The sequence below is a fragment of the Vulpes lagopus genome, chromosome 13, assembly GCF_018345385.1.
Source record: "Vulpes lagopus strain Blue_001 chromosome 13, ASM1834538v1, whole genome shotgun sequence".
Classification (NCBI taxonomy): Eukaryota; Metazoa; Chordata; class Mammalia; order Carnivora; family Canidae; genus Vulpes; species Vulpes lagopus.
In genome coordinates this window covers 30,820,381-30,839,904 of record NC_054836.1, presented here as the reverse complement: position 1 = coordinate 30,839,904, position 19,524 = coordinate 30,820,381, and the positions used below count along the sequence as shown (strand labels likewise).

Genomic DNA, 19,524 nt, shown 5'->3' with positions numbered 1-19,524 from the left:
TCCAGAACCCCTGGATACCTGAGCCAAAGGCAGATGCTCAACCACTGAGTCACCTAGATGCCCCCAAAACCGTATTTCTTCAGTATCTTATCCCTTCCCTACCACCCCCCATTTTCCTGGCAGTATGGTAAAGTCCCATCTTTTTTCATTTTTAAAGATTTTAGTTATTTGAGAGAGAGAGTGTGCAAGAGAGAGTGTGGAAGAGAAAGAGAGAGCAAGCACGAGTAGGGGAGGAGTGGCAGAGGGAGAAGGAAAAGGAGAATCCTTGCTGAGCAGGGAACCTTGATGTGGGGCTCTTGATCCCAGAACTCCAGGATCATGACCAAACCAGAAGTCAGAGACCTGACTGACCAAACCACTCAGACACCCCTCACATCTTACTTGTAATATTAGATTGGGAATTTAGTTCTATTAGCTGCAAATAGTTAAAAGCAGTCTTGAAAAATTCCTCGAATGAACTATTATCTATAAAGGAAATGGGATAGTTAACTCTAGACTGAGGGTCAGAAGTCACTCTGTTACTCTGCAAAGAGAACTCCATTTTTTAAAAAAATATTGACTCTATAACTTTGATAAATTTTATTTTTTAGATTTTATTTATTTATTCATGAGAGGCACAGAGAGACAGAGACAGAGACATAGGCAGAGGGAGAAGCAGGTCCTCGCAGGGAGCTTGGTGCGGGATTCCATCCCAGGACCCCAGGATCACGACCTGAGCCAAAGGCAGACACACGCTCAACCACTGAGCCTTCTAGGTGCACCAACCTTGATAAAATTTAACAATTTGCTTGAGTTATAAGGATGGTAGAGCCATAGAGGTGGGGCAGGTATCTTCTAAAAGCAGCATATAAGTTAAATAGAAGGCTATCTTTCCACTTAATACAGGATCTATAAGGGAGAATATTCCTATTAAATAGTTATTGACCAAGTGTTTGGTACTTTCTATATAGAATTTTCTATACTAAAATATACGCTCATTATTATGAATTAGTTTTAAGTGTTTATTAAAGCTAACCATAATGATTATTGTTATCTGTTAAATAGAACTCTTTTGACCTTCGATGGGCTGATGCAGAGAGAAGCCAACTCATATGATTTATTGCAAATTTTAGTTATGAGACATAGCTCAGAAAAGCTATTTTAGATTTGTATCCAAAGTCTCAAAATGGATTTCTTGAATGAATTTTCTTTGATTTTATTGTTATGTTTGCAACATTCACAAATTATGAAGCCATAAAAGACACGTGTGCCGCTCATCTCATTTCACAGATTCATCTGCACCAAATTATGCCAGCATCCATGCAGGAGGACCACCAATTACTTCCCCATAGCTTTTATTAAGTCATGCAAGGGATTATGTTCCTCCCAGGTAGGCCATACAATGCAATGAGGGATGGGTCCCAGTTGGCTTCCTATCCCTTTCTCCTTTTCCTACTGACTTCCTGACAGCAACTCATTGTCTTCTGTCCTTCCTCTCACCATTCCCTGATCTAATGATAGCCACACCTGACACAAGTATAAGAAAACAAACCCCAGTGGAAACCATGAGTTCCTTCTTCTCTTTTTTTCCAGTTGTCTGCCCGACCACACATCAACAGAACATTTCTAATTACTCAAGACTTTAATTTCTCTTGCATTACTTATTAACACAAGAAGAATGCTAATAAACTCAATAGTTTAATCTTGATTATAGAATCATGATTTTCCTAAGAGCATTAACATCCTTTGGACCATGATTACTGGAATTTTAAGACTGCACTGTTTGCTGGGGGGAGATGAGTAGGGAAATGGAGTGGAAAGAGGTAAAGCCAGTTCATGAGGATCCAGGAAGCTATTACAAGATTTTGCTCAGAGGACTGTTACTGTCCAATTTTATTTTAGAAAGAAAATAGCAGGGAAGAACCTGCTTTAGAAGGGACAGTAAGTATAATGGCAGGAGTTAAATGAGAAGGGTGTTACACTAATTCAGAAGATTATGTGGTGGCCCAGAGTAGAGTAATGACAGTGGGAGAAGAAAAGTAGAGGGAATTGAGAGACAGTTCCAAGGTAGAATTCACAGGACTGAATGGATATTGCAATGTAGCAAGTTGTTGAAATCAAGATCTAGGAATGAGAAATGGAAGACATGCCACTGTTCTGACACTCAAGCCATTGTTAAAGTAAATGTTATATATTATATATATAACACTATATATATGTGTATATACATATAGTGTTATAAATATCCATTTAGAGAAGTCTACACTATTAATTTGAAGGATCACCATAGGATTTATGTTGAATGTGACATTTTACAAATCATTTACTTTAGTTCAGGGTTTAGCACATAACAAGTGATCAATAATAGCTATTATTATTTTAACCATCATTTTTTATATAGAGAGAGTTGAGAGTACTTACATTTAATGTAAAACACTTACAGGTACCCACTGAGGTACTACTGGAGAAAAAAATATGCCAGCATGAATTTAAAATAAAGGAGGAGGGACTTCTGGGTGGCGCAGTGGTTAAGCGTGTCTGTCTTTGGCTCAGGGCATGATCCTGGAGTCCTGGGATCGAGTCCCACATTGGGTTCCCTGCATGGGGCCTGCTTCTCTTTCTGCCTGTCTCCCTCTCTCTCTCTCTCTCTCTCTCTCTCTCTCACTCTGTGTCTCAAATGAATAAATAAATTAAATATTTAAAAAATAATAGAATTAAATTAAAGAGGCATTCTTTAGAATAGGGCTTCTCAACTTCCATAACTATTGATATGTAGGACCAGATTATTCTTTGTTGAGGTTGAGAGCATTGTCTTGTGCATTGTAGTATGTTTAACAGCAAATCTAGTCTCTACCCACTAGATGCCAGTAGCATACACACACTCCACTTGGGACAATCAAACGAGAAAGATTGCCGTAAGTCCTCTGTAAGGGAGAGATGGTGTGTGTGTGTGTGTGTGTGTGTGTGCGTTTGTGCAAAGTCACTCCTGGCTGGGAACTGCTGATTTAGAGTCAAGGGAATAGAGGAGAGTCATGTCAATGAACAATTGCTAGTTATCAGTTGGCCCCTGTGCTAGATGGTTTCACAGGCATTATCTAATATGATGCTTTACGGTAGCCCTGTGTTATTTGTTTTATTCCTTAGGAGGGAACTGGGCTTAGCAAAGTTAAACAACATTCTCAAGGTAACAGAACAAGGATTCAAATCCAAGACTGTCTGATTCTCAAATCAAAAATTGGCATATAGTACATGCTAATTAGGTTCATTAAAATAGAGGAACCTCCATATAAAGTAACCAGAGACATTAATTTAAACATATTTTGAAGTAATGGAAAATATTATTAGTTTGAATAATGTAAAATATTCTATAAATTATTTTTTCTACTATTTCAGAAATGTTCACAAAAATCATGTTTAAAACACACCCCAAAATATTTGGCATGAAATGGAAAAAAAATAGAAAATAATCTTTTAACATGTATGTCTAGAAAAGTACTATATATATATATATGCATATATATATATATATATATATATATATATATATATTCAACCAACTAAAATTCCATGATGTATATTGTAGAGCTATTTGAAAAAAAAGTTGTAATTAAAAAATTCTTCATAAATATTTAAAATAGAGCATTAAAAAAGTAAAAAAACATTAAAAATTATCATTTAATTTTTCAAATGCTCTAAGCCATTTCTAGAACAAGGTATATTAGGTATAAATGAATAAATAAATATATATGTACCCAAACCTTATTGAAGAAACCAACTAAAATTATATATATAGGCATATGGAATATTTTCCAAAACTCAATCTAAAATTTTCTATTGCTCAAACTAATATTTTCTATTACTTCAAAATATTTTTGAATTAATATCTTCTCAGTGGTGTACATATTATATATATATACTTATTTAATCTTCACAACAAACTCATGAAGGAGGAGCACTATGACTACCTTATTTTAAGCAATGAAACTAATGTACAAGCTGCTGAATAACTTGTTCATGATCACACAGCTAGTATGTGGTAGCACTGAAGTTTGATCTAGGCTCCAGAGTCCTTGCTGGGAACCACTACACTTTATTGCCATCCAAAGTAGGAAGCTAAGCTATCAGTCATGCTCATTTCCAGACTCAGCTTGAGTCACTAGCTTGACTTACCCCATTCACTTGATCTAATTTTGATCGCTTAAGTGATCTGGGTTTCTCTCAGTTGCTCCAAACTTGGATGACCTACAACCTACCAAGATTGAAAAAACCAGGGGCAAAGACCCATTATAAAGTGATTATAAAACAGCATGGCAGCGTCTGGGTGGCTCAGTCTGTTGAGTGTCTGATTTTTAATTTCCACTCAGGTCATGATTTCAGGGTCATAAGATTGAGCCCAGTGTTGGGCTCCCAGCTCAGAGTGGAGTCTGCTTGGGATTCTCTCTCCCTCTCCCTATGCCTTTTCCACCACTTGTGAGTGCTCTCTCGATAAATAAATAAATAAATAAATAAATAAATAAATAAATAAATAAAATCTTAAAAAACATGAAATTCTATGATTCTGAGTTATTTAAAAGGATTTCTTTTGAATATTGAAATCACAGTATCTCTTAAATGTACATAAAAGTCTAAGTATTAGTTGGATAGAGTTTTAATAATATATACTGAATTATGTAGGAGAAGAAAAGAAAAAATTCTATATAGTTCCAGAATTCCTTTGTCTTCTTTAAAAAACTTCATTTTTGTGGTGTTATTGCCCAATAAATGAAAACATTACATTCATTTGTATCTTAGCTTAAGCTATGTACAATACTTGAAAATATAATCTACACTTTAAAAATATTTGGGAGTCACTGTATTTATCCAATACAAAGACTTTTATTCTCATGTTTCCTCTCCTTATTCTATGTTATTGAAATTTTTGTATATGCCTTTGTCCAAAAATAGGTTACATTTCTTGGTTAAATCATTTTAAATGATAATGAGATATATAGTGTAGATATCTATGAATTTCACAATCATGCAGTGAAGCCTTATTTAGGTTATTTATGTTGGTTTACTTTTTTTGAAGAGGTTTTAAATATTTGGCAAAATATAATTCTTTCAACAAAGTTGACATAAAGGATAGAATTAATGTTACCCTAAGGCAACAGAAACATGTAAGAGCCCAAATTATATGGAATGCATGTGAGTACATTTTATTCTCTAACAGCTCTTGTACTCTACTATGGGATTTGTGCTGCTCTAAATCGTTTTTTAGAACAAAGTATATTGTGTATAAATGAATAAATAAATATGTATATACCTAAACTTATTGAAGGAACCAACTAAAATTCCATGATATATGTTATAAAGCTATTTGAAAAAAAGTAGTAATTCAAATAATTCTTTACAAATATTTAAAATAGCATATTAAATATAACTATTTCATTTTTTAAATTGTGACTTGCTAATTTTGTATATCAATGTTCCTTCTTAAAATATACAAATGTGTGCTATTTGCCAAATTCTCAATATGTGCTGAATACTTAGGAGATAGGAAACAATAACATATCTTAATGGCATAGAAGAACAAATCCAAGATATTTCTTGAAGTGATTTTGCTTATTTTAATCAGAACATTCTCTGGCCAATTGGTATGGAATATGTTATTATAAATAAGTTTTTCAATTATTTTTTAGATGATGAAGCTTATAAACAATGACTTTGTCAGAAAGAGGTGTTTTTATTTAAGATTACTTTGTAAAATTGGACACCTATTTGGTCTATGCTACATGGCAGAAACTCAGATTGCATTTTGGATAGTTGCTTGGCTGTCCAGAACATTCTACAGGTTTCTCATCAAATGCTTCTTCCAATCTGAGCCAAATGAAACATACCAAAATATTGCTAGTTCTTCCAGAAATGAAAGGCTACCAGCATGTAGCACTAATACTATGAGTTCATTTTGATATCTGTAAAGGGAAATTTTTGAGGTGATGAGTCAAAACACAAATAGATCAAATGTGTAGACCATTTTAAATTATAGTATTAAAGGCAAGTCCTTCAACTTCCCATGGAAGGTAGGAAAGGATTGACCATGGACCTAAAACTCCCTCGGTCGGGCTTGCTGGAAGATGAAACAAGGAAGGGAGTCTTTTTTAATTTAATTTTATTTATTTATTCATGAAAGACACACACACAGAGAGGGAGAGACACAGGCAGAGGGAGAAGCAGTCTCCATGGAGGGAGCCTGGGATCACGACCTGAGCTAAAGGCAGATGCTCAACCATAGAGTCACTCAGGCATCCCAAGGAAGGGAGTCTTTAGGAGGCCTCAGTCAATATGCATTTAAGAGCAGCTGCCTCTGGCTAATTGCATGAGGGGAGCTGAGCAAAAGGTCACCCAGAAATGGAGGTGATGCAGAACTAGTGACCGACTATGCAGAGTGCATCATGAAGGAACCAGAATTGCCTGAGCAAACCTAGGAAATCTGGGACATTGGAAGCACCTCTACCTATTTAATCTTATTACCATAATTGGGTTATGTGCCCATTCACTGACTAGCACTCACAAGGGTGATGGGATTATCCTGAATGACTTAGTTCAGGATCCACTCCCTGAAACTAGGGACAGGGTCACGTAACTCAGTAAAAAGGAGACATATATACCAAAACCTTAATTCAGATTCTGCTGGATAGGTAAAAGAAGAAAATGCATATTGAATGGACAACAGTAATATCTAGTACATACACCTCAACAAAATTACTGATTGAATAAACAAATAAACAACAAAGATGGGTTCATTTGACTACATTGTGCCTTTGTTCTTCCCAAATAGAGGGTAGTTTAAGATATTCACTAACATAGGAACAATGCTGATCACAGATTCAGACCACTGTTAACAAAATGGTGTAATTCTAAATATTTACATTCTTATGTCAACATTGATGTTTTTCACCACATCACACCATTTCTATGATGATAAATGACCTCTTAGTGATGACTGTGGTGCTATCTAGATTTTCACAAAAAAGTAATAATCAAAATTTTACATATGAATTTTAGTGAAGTACTATCATAGCTAATGTGCTCATCAGAGTCGGGATCTTGAATAAGACTTCAATTTTTCATGGAGCATGAGTATTCAGGCAACTTAGCAACTGGTTAATTATTGACCAATAGGAAACCTCATATGAGCTTATTCACTTATCCAGTTAATGCTTAAAACTTATTTTGGAGGGGTACCTGGGTGGCTCAGGTGGTTAGGCATTTGCCTTCAGCTTGGGTCATGATCCCAGGGTCCCGTGATTGGGCCCCTGCTTGGTGGGGAGTCTGCTTCTCCCTCTTCCTTTGCCCTTCCTCCTTCTCATTCTCTCTCTCACGCTCTCATAAATAAATAAATAAATAAAATCTTTTAAACAAACTTATTTTGGATAAGATCGCCTTTCCACATTTTATGCCCTAAATAAGTCTATTATTATAAAGAACAACAACAACAAAAGAACAAAATTAAGTGGTGATGATTTTGGAAATAATATAGTTAGCTTGTCAAACAAGTGGCCAAGCACAAAAAGAGAATTCAGCCTCCTGATGCATTCCTTCCCCACTCACTGCCCTTCAGAAACAAAAGAAAGTGAAATAGTTGACGGCATATACAACCACTTCCTATGTACACAGTGTATCTGTAAGTCAACTGTGTGAAAATTCAATGACTGGAGATGGGAGAGCATTCACATTACCAAAAGCCAAAACGTATTTTTAAAAATGCCTAATTATATCTCTCCCTTTAGACCTACTGCTGACATTTGTACATGTTCTTCAGAACTGAACACCACAAGAGGCACACATGAAAAAGAAAGATTAGTCATTTATGCCACGCTTTTGAGGATTTCCATCTTTTTCTGATTGGAGGTCGCACACTGTGACCCAGGATAATTTTTGGCAGAGTGTTTAAAAGAGTTTTAAGCTTGTGTGCCTCAAAGTGGTGCATGCACTTTCCATTTCAGTTGCTAGTCGCCTGGATCTTAAAGGTAATCGTGTTTGTTCTCCTAAAATGACTTCAAGCTTATGAGACTTATGCTTACTTACACCTAATATGGGAAGCACTTTCATTTTCCATTTCCCACTTAGTCGATTAAAACAAAAGAAGACCGAAAATGTGATATTGAAATGCTTTTATAAACATGGCTGCTTAGGGATGCAGCATTGTGTGTCTGGGATGACTGTTTTGACAAGTGGACTACTGTTGAAACGGAAATTATTTCTTTTCAATCAGCTGGTATTTGAAAGTCTAAATTCAAAATGTTCAGATTGGATCGTCAATTCCTAACGAACAAAATATAGCCAGTTGGAAAGTCGAATTTTTGAAAGTTGAGAATAATCAACTGACTTGCTAACTCTAATGATTGTTTGGGTTTGCATTTTAGTTCAGCCCTGCTCTTTGACATGGAGGGCACTTGGAGCCCAGTCAGACACCCACTGTAGGGGGGCAGTGGGAGGGCATTGCCTCCTGAACCCTGGTCTCTAAAAGAAGCTTTAAGGGCAATACTCAGTGACCTTGACGAGAACTCCCTGCACTTGGGGACATGTTGGCTTAGTGTCTGGTACTTCCTGGGAAAACTAGATCTGCTTGGGTAGCAGCTGGGAGATACCACCCCCCCGCCCTTGGCTTCTGACAGCTGGACAGAGGTATGGGAGTGCTGGCAACTGCATGCCAAGCCACTGAAGGCATACTGATCTGGGGTACTTTACCAGGAATCCCACCCAAGACAGTAGTCTGCTCCAGCCTGAGGGCTGTCAGTGGTAGGTACCACTGGGATCAAAGGGGAGGGGAAGTCAGGAGTGGCCAGCAAAGAGGAATTAGAGTCAGAGGAAGCTCCTCTTGAATAATCCATGAAGAGAAAAGAAGTTGACTTTGAACATCTCTTAGTGCCAGAAGGTACAGATGAGATGAGAAGAACTTTGGTTCTCTCTTGCCCTTCCTCTACACCTCCCCACTCCATAACAACCCTGGATAGGGCTACAGAAGGGAAAGGAAAGGAGAATAGCCAGCTACACCTTCCTAGCTCATACAAAAGGCAAGTGCCATCTGCAGTCGGCCCTAGCTGGATAAGCAAGAGAATGTAGGGAGATGTCTCATTTACAAATAAAGATTGAAAGTGGGTTACTATACTCTCCTGGACATTCTCCTTTTTTTTTTTTTTAAAGATTTATTTTAGAGACTGAGCAGGCATGCTAGCATGCAAGTGGGGGGAGGGGCAGACAGAGAGAGAAGTTTCAAGCTGACTTCCCCCGCGGAGCCCTACTTGGGGCTCGATCTCACCACCCCTGAGATCCTCATGGAGGCAAAACCAAGAGTCTGACGCTTAACCGACTGAGCCACTCAGGTGCCCTGACATTCTCATTTCTGAACTTGAACCATGACTAGGACTCCAGTGGACTGTAAGATTTTGAATTATGTAAGAGAGACGAGAAAAGTCACTAACACTGCTGAAGTTTTCTTCCAGGAATCCAGGAAGAAATAGCCTATGCTGGCCAGTTGTGACAGGACATGAGAGACAAAGTAGAGATTAAAATAGTGACTTAATAACAGAGCTATTTAAAGATAAAATATGCCACTACCTTGTTGTGCTGTAGCCATAGGTATTTTAATTTTTTAAACCTAGATAGATCGATGACCTCTGTCAGATCCCTGGAGAGAAAATAAAAAGTGAACATTAGCAATAATTAATTTATTCAAGGGTAAGTGGGGTTATATAGTAGGACTCTGGAATAACTGGAAGGGCCTCTCTCTTCAGTCTTTCAAAATTGTTGGCACACCTACCTACTAATTTCTGAAATACCATCATTAAAACTTCGTTCATTTGGATTAAGATTTTTGTCAGTTAAAGGAAATATTGAAGGAAAACACTTTATCACATTAATAGAATTTATACCCCGTTATGATTACATTTATTGGGATATCAATTTGAAAAAAAAATAAGATTTTACTGAGGACAGAGCAGAGGAGAAACAGTAAGCGTGGAAGACATTGGATTTGTGCCTAATTGTGGGAAACACTATTGGCTCCTACTTGGAGCAAGGTTCTTACTTTGGGTGTGTCCAGATCTTGGCCATATTGTATTTAAGATGTGGAAATGGCTGTATACCAAGAGGCAGAGATGAGGTGAAGTGTTTTATTCTTCCTTTGATGTTTATTTAATATGGGGTCAAAATATTACCATCCTTCTTGAACTGTGTGGGGAGTCCAGAACCTTGTTGCTGATGCCGCTCTCTCAGCAAAAGGACAGGCGTGGGATGGGGAGGGGGAGTGACCAGCAAAGTGGGCAAAGCCCTGAGGACAGTTGGTCCTTGATGGCTGTGGGCTGGGATATTCAGATCTCTTTTATTTCTCAGGGCAGAAAATGTGTGCCCACGTCAGATATGCATACGTATATGTCTCTATGCATCAAACAGCACACACACTTTTCTAAGCCCTTAAACCATACTAAAGGTATACTAATGTTACATGTATTAACTCATTTGTGGCAACATCCTTTCACAAGTTTTTGGGTTTTTTTAAACTTTGGGACACTGAAGAACTAATCTTTATTTGAAATAGTTTAATGAAAATTTTATGACATTTTTATGAAAACAAATTTTTTTAAATCAGCAAACAATATTTCTAAACAAAAGGAACCTTTCTCACCAACTTTTTTTAGATTGAAAGATCTCAGAATTAAGAAAAGTTGAAGGAATATTACAATAAAAGGTTGCATAGCCCTTATAATTTTTAATATTTTGCCACATTTATGCTCATTCTCTCTTATCTACATAAAATATATACTTATAATTTTCTTGCTGAATCATTTGAAAATAAATTGCACACCTATCATTGTTAGGGCTCTCACTCCTAAATACTTCAGCATGCATATCCCTCACACAGGGACATCCTCTTGAATAGCCACAATAACATTATCACACCTAAACATTAAATTGAATTCATTTATCTAACATTCTTTTCAGATTCAAGTTGTCCCTGTTGCCCCTATATTTCTTTTATAGTTTGCTTTTTTTTTAAATCCAGGATCCCATCAAAATTCATGCATTGCATTTTCAGTTGGTATAATCCCTTAGTATTCTCAAATTTAGAATATTTTCCTTTTATATTACCTTATCATTGAATTTTGAAGAGTCCAGGACAATTTTCAGATTGAATGTCTCACATTCCTGATTTGTCTGATTGCTTCCTCATGATTGACTTCAAGGTGGACCATTTTTCAACAACAAAGGTGGTGATCACTACACCACAGAAGGAGGCAAGTGATGCCAGTTTGTCCCACTCTTAGTGAAGAAACTTCAGTCACTTGGTTCAGGCCATGTCTGCCAAGTCTCACCATTGTAAAAGCACAAATGCTGTCACTGAGAAGTAAGATGTGGGGCAAAACTCTGATAACTACATGTATGTCTCATCCCCCCAAAACTTATTCAATAGCTTTAGCTTCAGCTGACGATGCTTACTGAATCAAAAGATTTGGGATTATAAAAATGCTGACTTTTCTCATGCTCTCATTCTTTTTACATTTATTAGCTGATATTCTGTTAAATAGGTGGTAGGTATTAAGGAGGGTACTTGTAATGAGCACTGGATGTTTTATATAAATTATGAGTCTCTAAATTCTGCACCTGAAACGAGTATTACACTGTAGATTAAGTAACTGCAATTAAAATAAAAACTTGGCAAGACCATCCACCCCTCCCCTTTATTTCTTTCAATCATTCTCTTTTCCACCTTACTTGTATTTGAAGGTTTTTTTTAATCCTTTCCCATTTTTAAAAAAATTCTCAAATTATCCCAAGCAAAGGACTTCAAGCAGACTACATATCCTTTGGTCATGCACTATTAGTCTTTGAGCTCTCCTCTGGCACAACAGAATATTCCAGACTCTTCAAAAGCAACGTCTAATAGAAGTTATACACATGATGCACTCCCCCCTCTATCACTCTAGATATGTATCCTATTTCTGGGAAGAAGCATTTGTATCCTAGTATGGCTAAATTATTTGCATTGGGCAAAAAAACACAAAAAAACAAAACAAAACAAAACAAAACATTAGCTTCATCTGTTCCTGTGAAAAATAAAACAATCATTATGTGGTAGCAGAGAAACTCAAGCCCTGCTCAGAGGATTTCCCCAAGGATTTTCCAGAAAAGTTATTTTAATACATTAATACTTTGAAATATCACCTGTGTCAAATTAATGTCATTAATTTCCTGCACTAGTGATATTGAGGCTGAATTTGCAGCTATTACATAATGTAATAAAGTGATTCCCTTTTAAAGGGATTTTAACTCAAGTCAGAAGAGTTAGTTCTACACATAAACCTGTTTGAAATCAATAATGGGCTGCTGCATTACAAGGTGACACCAATGGAAGGCAAAGAGGAGAAATCCTACTGACAGCAATGACTTGTGCTGATAATAGGATGTCAGCACTGTTGTATGTGTTCTCCATGATTACTCAAGGAGACACTGATAAGATTCCTTTCCTCCCACCACTTCCCACTGCCACCCCACCCCCTAACCCCCCACCACCAAGGGCAACAGGGACAAATAATAGGCAAATAACCTAGTTTACTCAGTTTATTGGTCTCTGGACTGAGAAAACTTTCAAAAAAATTTTTTTTTGTATCCAGATGGATTAAATGTTAACTTAGTTTTCTTAGGATATAAAATGTATTGTCCTTCAGTAGAGAAGACCACTAATTGCCCACTGTCAGAGGATCAATATTTCTAACATTTTTTCTAGTGTGGTAAAGCTTTTCTTATTGTTTTCTACTTAGCCTTGCAGTGTACTGTTGTTAAAATCATGAAAGACTTAGAGTAGCAATCTTTTCACCACATAAAATGTACATTGTTATTGTAAAACTAACTGATCTATTGGAAGAGTCACAGCATGACTTTAGTGTGTCGGAATTATCTACCATATTTGTTCCTTTCTAAAATATATATTTTAAAAAATCTTACATTGGCCACCTGTTTTTCCCCTTATTACCAAGACATTCAGGACCATTACCAAGATAAATATTTTTCTCTGCATGTATAATCTAAAAAAAATTTTACATAAAAAAGAAATCTGTTTATTAATAAAGGATTTCCTCAAATCATCAGAGATAAAGTGATTAACCTCAATGATAATGTGGGACATTTTCTCTAAAAAATAGCTGAGTTCCAAAAACAAGCACCAAAAAGAGTAGCTGAGTTCCAAAGATTACATATGAGTAGAAGTATGTCAAGCTTATTTTAAAATCATACATAGAATTCACAGAAATAAAAGCATGAAGGAGGGAAAAGAAGAGTAGGAATAGGATCATTGTTATTAAATGCAAAGTATAGTTTATAGTTGCACAGATGTCACTTGTTGGCAAGTAAAAACTGTGGTGTCAGACTCCCATTCAACCCATAACATCCTCTTCCTCTTACACATGAATTCTATCTCAGGCACTGTGACTGTTTTGTAGATGCACCTACTTTGCTGACTGCCACCCTGGGAAATTGGAGGGGGTTGATGAGGAAGAAGGTTTCCTACTTACCAGTAAAATTAGTATAGGGTAGGGGTTGTTGGCTAGGTGTATGGCATAATAGGATTATTATTATAGTATAGGGATATAATGAGCCATTATTCTCTAATAATAGTAATAATATTAACTGTATCAATGCTTTTTGAGTGCTTCCTTTGTACCAGGTCGCCTCTACCTTCTACTAACTCACTTCATCTTCACCTAACAACCCTGTGAAGAAGATAGCATTGTTCTACTTGGAGGCAGGAAGTTTGTCAGATAAAATACAAGCCCCATTTACATGTGAATTTTAGAGAAACCCAAGGAAGTGTGAGACAAATTTAATACTAAGGAAAAGTTATATTCGTTTCTTTGAAATTCACATGTAACCAGACTTTCTGTACTTTTAATTGCTAACCCTGATAGCCCTAACAGGGAAGTTGATGGCATGCCCAAGATCACCCAGCTTGAAGAGACAGGGCTAGGCTTCAGACTCAGCCTGGCTCTGTAATCTTTGTTTTTACCCACTTCAGTCTTACCTCTCTAAGAGAGACTGTGGATACCAACAAATGGTAAAGTAATTAGAGGGTGGTATTTGCCTATCTAGTCCTTGGGAAAAACAATGAAAAAGAACATCTGAATCTGTGAAACATTATAATATGATGCTCTTCTATTTCTTATATAAAGAAGACTTACTTTTGAGAAAGGAACAGCTCATAGACATCAGCATCCCTCTTGCAGCCACGTATCTTTAGCTGATCTTCAACTGCCTGATAACATATAATTAATCTGTCAAGCCACATTCCACTGAGCAAAAATACAGAGACATTTGCAGTCAATAACAATAATGTCTACAAGAAGATCAAAAGAAAGGTGAATACGGAGGCAACCACTCTAAACTGATAAATTCCAACACTACAATTATATATTATTTAATCATTTTTGTGGTTGAATTTCATTATCCTTAATCCTGGCACAGATGTATAAATAATTTTTAATCAAAGAGAAAAAAATGCATATGTATATATGCACCAAAACCAAGTTTTCGATTCTCTATGGATCAGAGTGATTTGGTCTTTAAATATTCTTAAGTGTACTTTTGAACATGAAGAACTCATATTTATGGAAGATATTTAGTATCCTGATTGCAGGTAGAGTAGGATACAATGCACATTATCGTACAGGTGCTTGACATTGTAAATTTTCAATAAATGTCAGATGAATATATGAGTGAATAAATGTCATTTCCCTTTCTTTGCAAAGGTACAGTATCTTCATTTTTCACTGGTTACTAACATACTTGCACCGTGGGAATTTTTGCTGAAGAATAAGTAATTTTTATTCCCATAGGCTTTGTTTTGAAAATACAAATCCAACAACAGCAATTTAAAAGCTTTGCTTTTTCTTAAGAGCCTTTGCTAAATTACAAAATAACATTTACAAGCCACATGACCTAAGATAATATGGAAAAATTAAAGCCCATCTATAATTTGTCATGAAGGAGTAAAGCTAACAAGACACAACAAAAGTGGAAAGTATAATTGTTGCACTACTGGAATCTGACAAACATTGTAATTATCAGAGTCAAAACAATGACCAAATTTCAGTTGGGATTTGCTGTGGGTGGTGAGGTTGTGATGTCAGTAATTGATTTATGAAATTTTGACAATAGTTTTGTTATTTAGTAGAAGACTTTAAGAAAAGTAAGATTTAATGGGATGAACAAATATTGAAAGAAGCGAGGAAGATAGATATATTAGGGACTGAGTGTCACTGCTAATTTATATCTCAAACTTCTTTGGTATCTTGTCACACAAGTTGAGTCTTGGGGCTTAGAGAATTCATTGGCTCAGGTGGAAGCATTTCCATCAGCATATTTAATGACTCCATAAAGAACAATCTGAATTTAGGGGTTGGAAAAAAACCCATTGGATCAGGCTTAGGCTTCTGGGTCTAGATATTTTAACTTAAACATCTAAACTATTAGCTTCTATCATATACAGTCAATTGCAACTGTGTCAAAGTTTTGAGATGTTAAACACCACTTAAAGTGAACTAAAACTTTGCAGCTCAGGGATCCCTGGGTGGCTTAGTGGTTTGGCGCTTGCCTTTAGCCCAGGGCCTGATCCTGAAGTCCTGGGATCCAGTCCCGCATTGGGCTCCCTGCATGGAGCCTGCTTCTCTTTCTGCCTGTGTCTCTGCCTCTCTCCCTCTCTCTCCCTTGAATAAATAAATAAAATCTTTAAAAAAAAACTTTGCAGATCTTTATTAAATTATAAATGTGCTTTTGCCTTGATCCCACCATTCTATATCTAGTGCTGACAAATACAGCAGTATGTGTGTGTCTGCATACACACGATTTGATTTTCATTGTTTATCTCAGCATATATTACCTACATTTGTGAGATATGCCCTATTAATGGGGATATAGGTTAAATTAATATGTAACTTCACAATAGGATACTGTGTAGAACTTAAAATTATAGAGATAGATATCTAGATATCCAAAGTAAAAACGCCATTGGCATTGTCTAACACTATTTTTGTTACCAATGACCTTTATTATTTATTTATTTTAGAGAAAAGAGGGAGAGAGAGAAAGCACAAGTGGGAGGGGTCAAGGAAGAGGGAGAGAGAAACTAAGGCAGACTCTGTGCTGATCATGGAGCCTGATGTGGGGCCAATGTGGTGCTCAGTCTCACCACCCTGAGATCACGACCTGAGCTGGTGGCTTAACCAATTGTGCCAGCCAGGTGCCCCACCAATGACATTTATATGCATAGAAATGCATACACTTCAAAATGTTAACAAAATTATTACTTGAGATCACGTGGGACTTTCATTTTCTGAGCATTTAAATATTATTTGCCAAAAATAAAACAAGAATAAAAACAATATTTGGACATTTAAAAATAAGCATGTATTAATTTAGCAATGGGAAATTAATACAAATTTTGAAAACGTTAGCCATGGAATAAATACTTAAGGGTTGAAGTCAAATTTCAAAAATTAAGAGATGAAAAAGGAAATTGAAGCTATCAGCATACTACATAGATCACTGGTGTAATTAATTATTTATTTATGGAGCTTTTTATCATGGAATGCTTCTTCCCCACCAAAAATTTCATATGAATCTAGTAACAAGTATTAGCGTCAAAGTGCCAAAAAACGCAAAAATGTGCCAAGAAGTTTTGAGTTTTAGTGAAGCCATGGTGGACCAATTCCAGTTCCCAATCAACACACAACTTCACGAGCAGCCTATTCCTTTCATCTAACGGAGCACAACAAGCATTCCTTCCCTCAACTATTTTATTTATTGTGGTAAAATATATTGAATACAGAATTTACTATTTCAACTGTACAGTTCTGTGAAATTAAGTACTGCACTGTTGTGCAACCATGGCCACCATCCTTTTCCAGAAGTTTTCATCTTCCCCAAATGAAACTGTGTACGCATCACACACTAACTTCCCATTTCCCCTTCCCCCCACCAGCCCCTGGCAAACACCCTTTTATTTTCTGAATCTATGAATTTGACTACTCCGGGTACCTCATCTAAGTGGAACCAGACAGTATTTGTCCTTTTGTGATTGGCTTATTTCACAAAGCATAACATCTTCAGATTCATCATGTTGTGGTGTCAGAATTTCCTTCTTTCTTAAGGCTGAATGATATTCGATTGTAGGTAGTATATGCTCCATTTTCTTTTTCCATTTTTCTGTCTAGGGGCACTTGGGCCACATCCAGCTTTTGACAGAGCAAGGCCTCAGGAAAGTGAGTCTAGGAGCAGCAAATGTATGATGGGTCGGGGGGGGGGGGGGCAAGGGAACTGCAGACAGGAAGCAAGACTGCCTCTGGCGGATCAAGGCAAGGTGCCGGGATAGTGGCAAGTTTGAGGGAGCATGAGCAGACGTGACATAGGGCATGCAGAGAGAATTGATGGAAACTGGCAAACAATAAGGCAGAGTAAGGGTGAGCAAAATCCCAAATGGTGATGGTAATACGATGATGGGATGAGGAGAAGAAGACCTGGAAGGGAAAATGAATTCAGCTGGAAACACTGAAACTGTGGCACCAGTGGGACACCCGTGTCAAGGTGCACACCAGAAAGCTGCAGGTAGAAGAGTGGACCTTGCCTGGCTGTGTGCAGCCTGGCAAGTCACGTCAGTGCATAGGAGAGAATGGTACCCACTTAGACTGTTGGGAAGTACCCACATTTAGAGAGAGGAGGAGGAAATCAAGCTGGGAAGACAGAAGGAAGGTTTGGAGGGATGGTTACAAAGTGAGGAGAAACAAGAGCACAGTGGGAGGCCAGAAAGCAGATTTCAAGAAGGTAGGATTTCAACCTGCAGCATTGTGGAGCGTAGTGAAGGATATTACTCAAAAGAGGTGTTGAATTTGGACAACAATTTCAGTTGTCTCTTGGAGGGGGGGAGTGCAGTCAGATTTCAAATTAACTCATTGACCAAACATGGCAATAAAAACAATCCAACATGGAATTGGGGTGTGGGCAGTTCTGGCACAGGACAGGAGCAGCTTCCTGGTCCACCACCCCATGCCTTAGCATCTACATAAAATAGGGGAAAAAAATGTTTGAAAATTGTTGGATTGTTAAATCCCGGAAGAATGAAGTCTCTATTAGAATCTATAGAAGAAAACATTCTCTTTGGTGATTTACCTTCAATCAAGATAAGTTTCCAGAGCTACACACAACACACAGGCACCGCAGCTTGGTTAGGACTTAGTGTGAGTAGCTTTCAAATCTTTATAGAACCCCCAGCCTTGATTTACGTGGCAGCCCCAAGCCTCTTCAGATGGGTCCTAGAACTCTTCAACACTTGGGTAGCTCCCATGTCCAACAATTCTGACCCACCCCCCACCCCCAAGCATTCTTGAAGCTTTTATCTTAACTGGCCTCAACTCTACTGTCGGGCAAAGAAACTTTCCTTGTCAGGGTGTCCCTTTGCACATTGGGGAATGGCATTTCTGGGTTACACGTATCTTTTGGAGAGTCAAGACTCCAAATTTATGGCTTTAGTACCTAATCTCTGAACTGCTGTTGTTATACATGTGGCGGAGGGTCAGCCGGGAAAGGTTCCTCCTGCAAGTCCGCTAGTGGGGCTCAGAGGCATCCCCACGCCCGACCCCGAGGTTACGGGCCTCCAGTCCCGGGGAGCGCCCGGGGCCCCCCACGTTCCACCCGCTCCGGCCCACCCCAGGCTCCAGCGCAGGGACCCGAGGGGCTCGCAGCCTGCAGAAGGGGGGCCGCTTACCCTACGGCTGACCTCCAGGGCAGCTTCCCGAGTCCTGATTAACCGTCGGGAGGCACCCCCGGGCAGATGGTTCGGGTCCCAAGCCATCAGGGCAGCGGGGAAGGCAGCGGCATCTAGCATCCACCCAAGCCAGCCCACAGCTCATTGTTCTGTTACCAACAGTTACGCCATCTCGGCATCTCAAAGCCAATCCAAACTAGGGAAGATGTGAAGCCAATCCCTGACTTCTGTGACGTTTTCACGTGAGGCCCTGCATCGCCCACCACGTCGGACCTTGGACAAACTCGTGCTTCTCCAGTGTGCGCTGAAGCTGGCTGTGGATGCCAGAGATCAGGTGATTACCCCAATGGCAATCACCCTACTAATAATAATGTCATTGATTTGAGCTCTAAATATCAGAAAATTTAGCCTTCTGAGGATTAGATGTACCACTGGCCACATGTGGGGGTGAGGGTGAAGGAATGCCCTGCAGAATCCTAGTGGAGCCTGAACCAAAAAAGAAAAAAATCAGGACTGCTAACCCTGCCTTTATTTACATTTTGACATTCTACTCATTATAAATGCTGTTGCATTAATTTTGAATATCTAAAACAATATATATATTGCAAAGGACATTTGTTTTGATTGCTGAGTTTGAATGCCTTACATTTTTGTACTAAGGCCGGTATCTTACTTGCCTCATCCTAGACCCAGTTCCAGGATGGAGGTGGAGGTGGCAGTATCCAGGAGCCCAAGATTACAGGAGCACAGAACAA

General features: G+C 38.0%; 1 protein-coding gene across 1 annotated transcript in view; it reads right to left on the bottom strand.

Annotated features, from left to right (window-relative positions):
• Positions 1-18,856, bottom strand: part of LRRC72 (leucine rich repeat containing 72) — a 33,677-nt gene extending 14,821 nt beyond the window's left edge. The window contains exons 1-3 of the mRNA XM_041727603.1: positions 18,770-18,856; positions 14,193-14,266; positions 9,580-9,649 (exon numbers count right to left, since the gene is read on the bottom strand). Coding sequence (XP_041583537.1) covers positions 9,580-9,649; positions 14,193-14,266; positions 18,770-18,856 — 231 coding nt within the window. The remainder of the gene's footprint in view (positions 1-9,579; positions 9,650-14,192; positions 14,267-18,769) is intronic.
• Between the last annotated feature and the right edge of the window lie 668 nt (positions 18,857-19,524).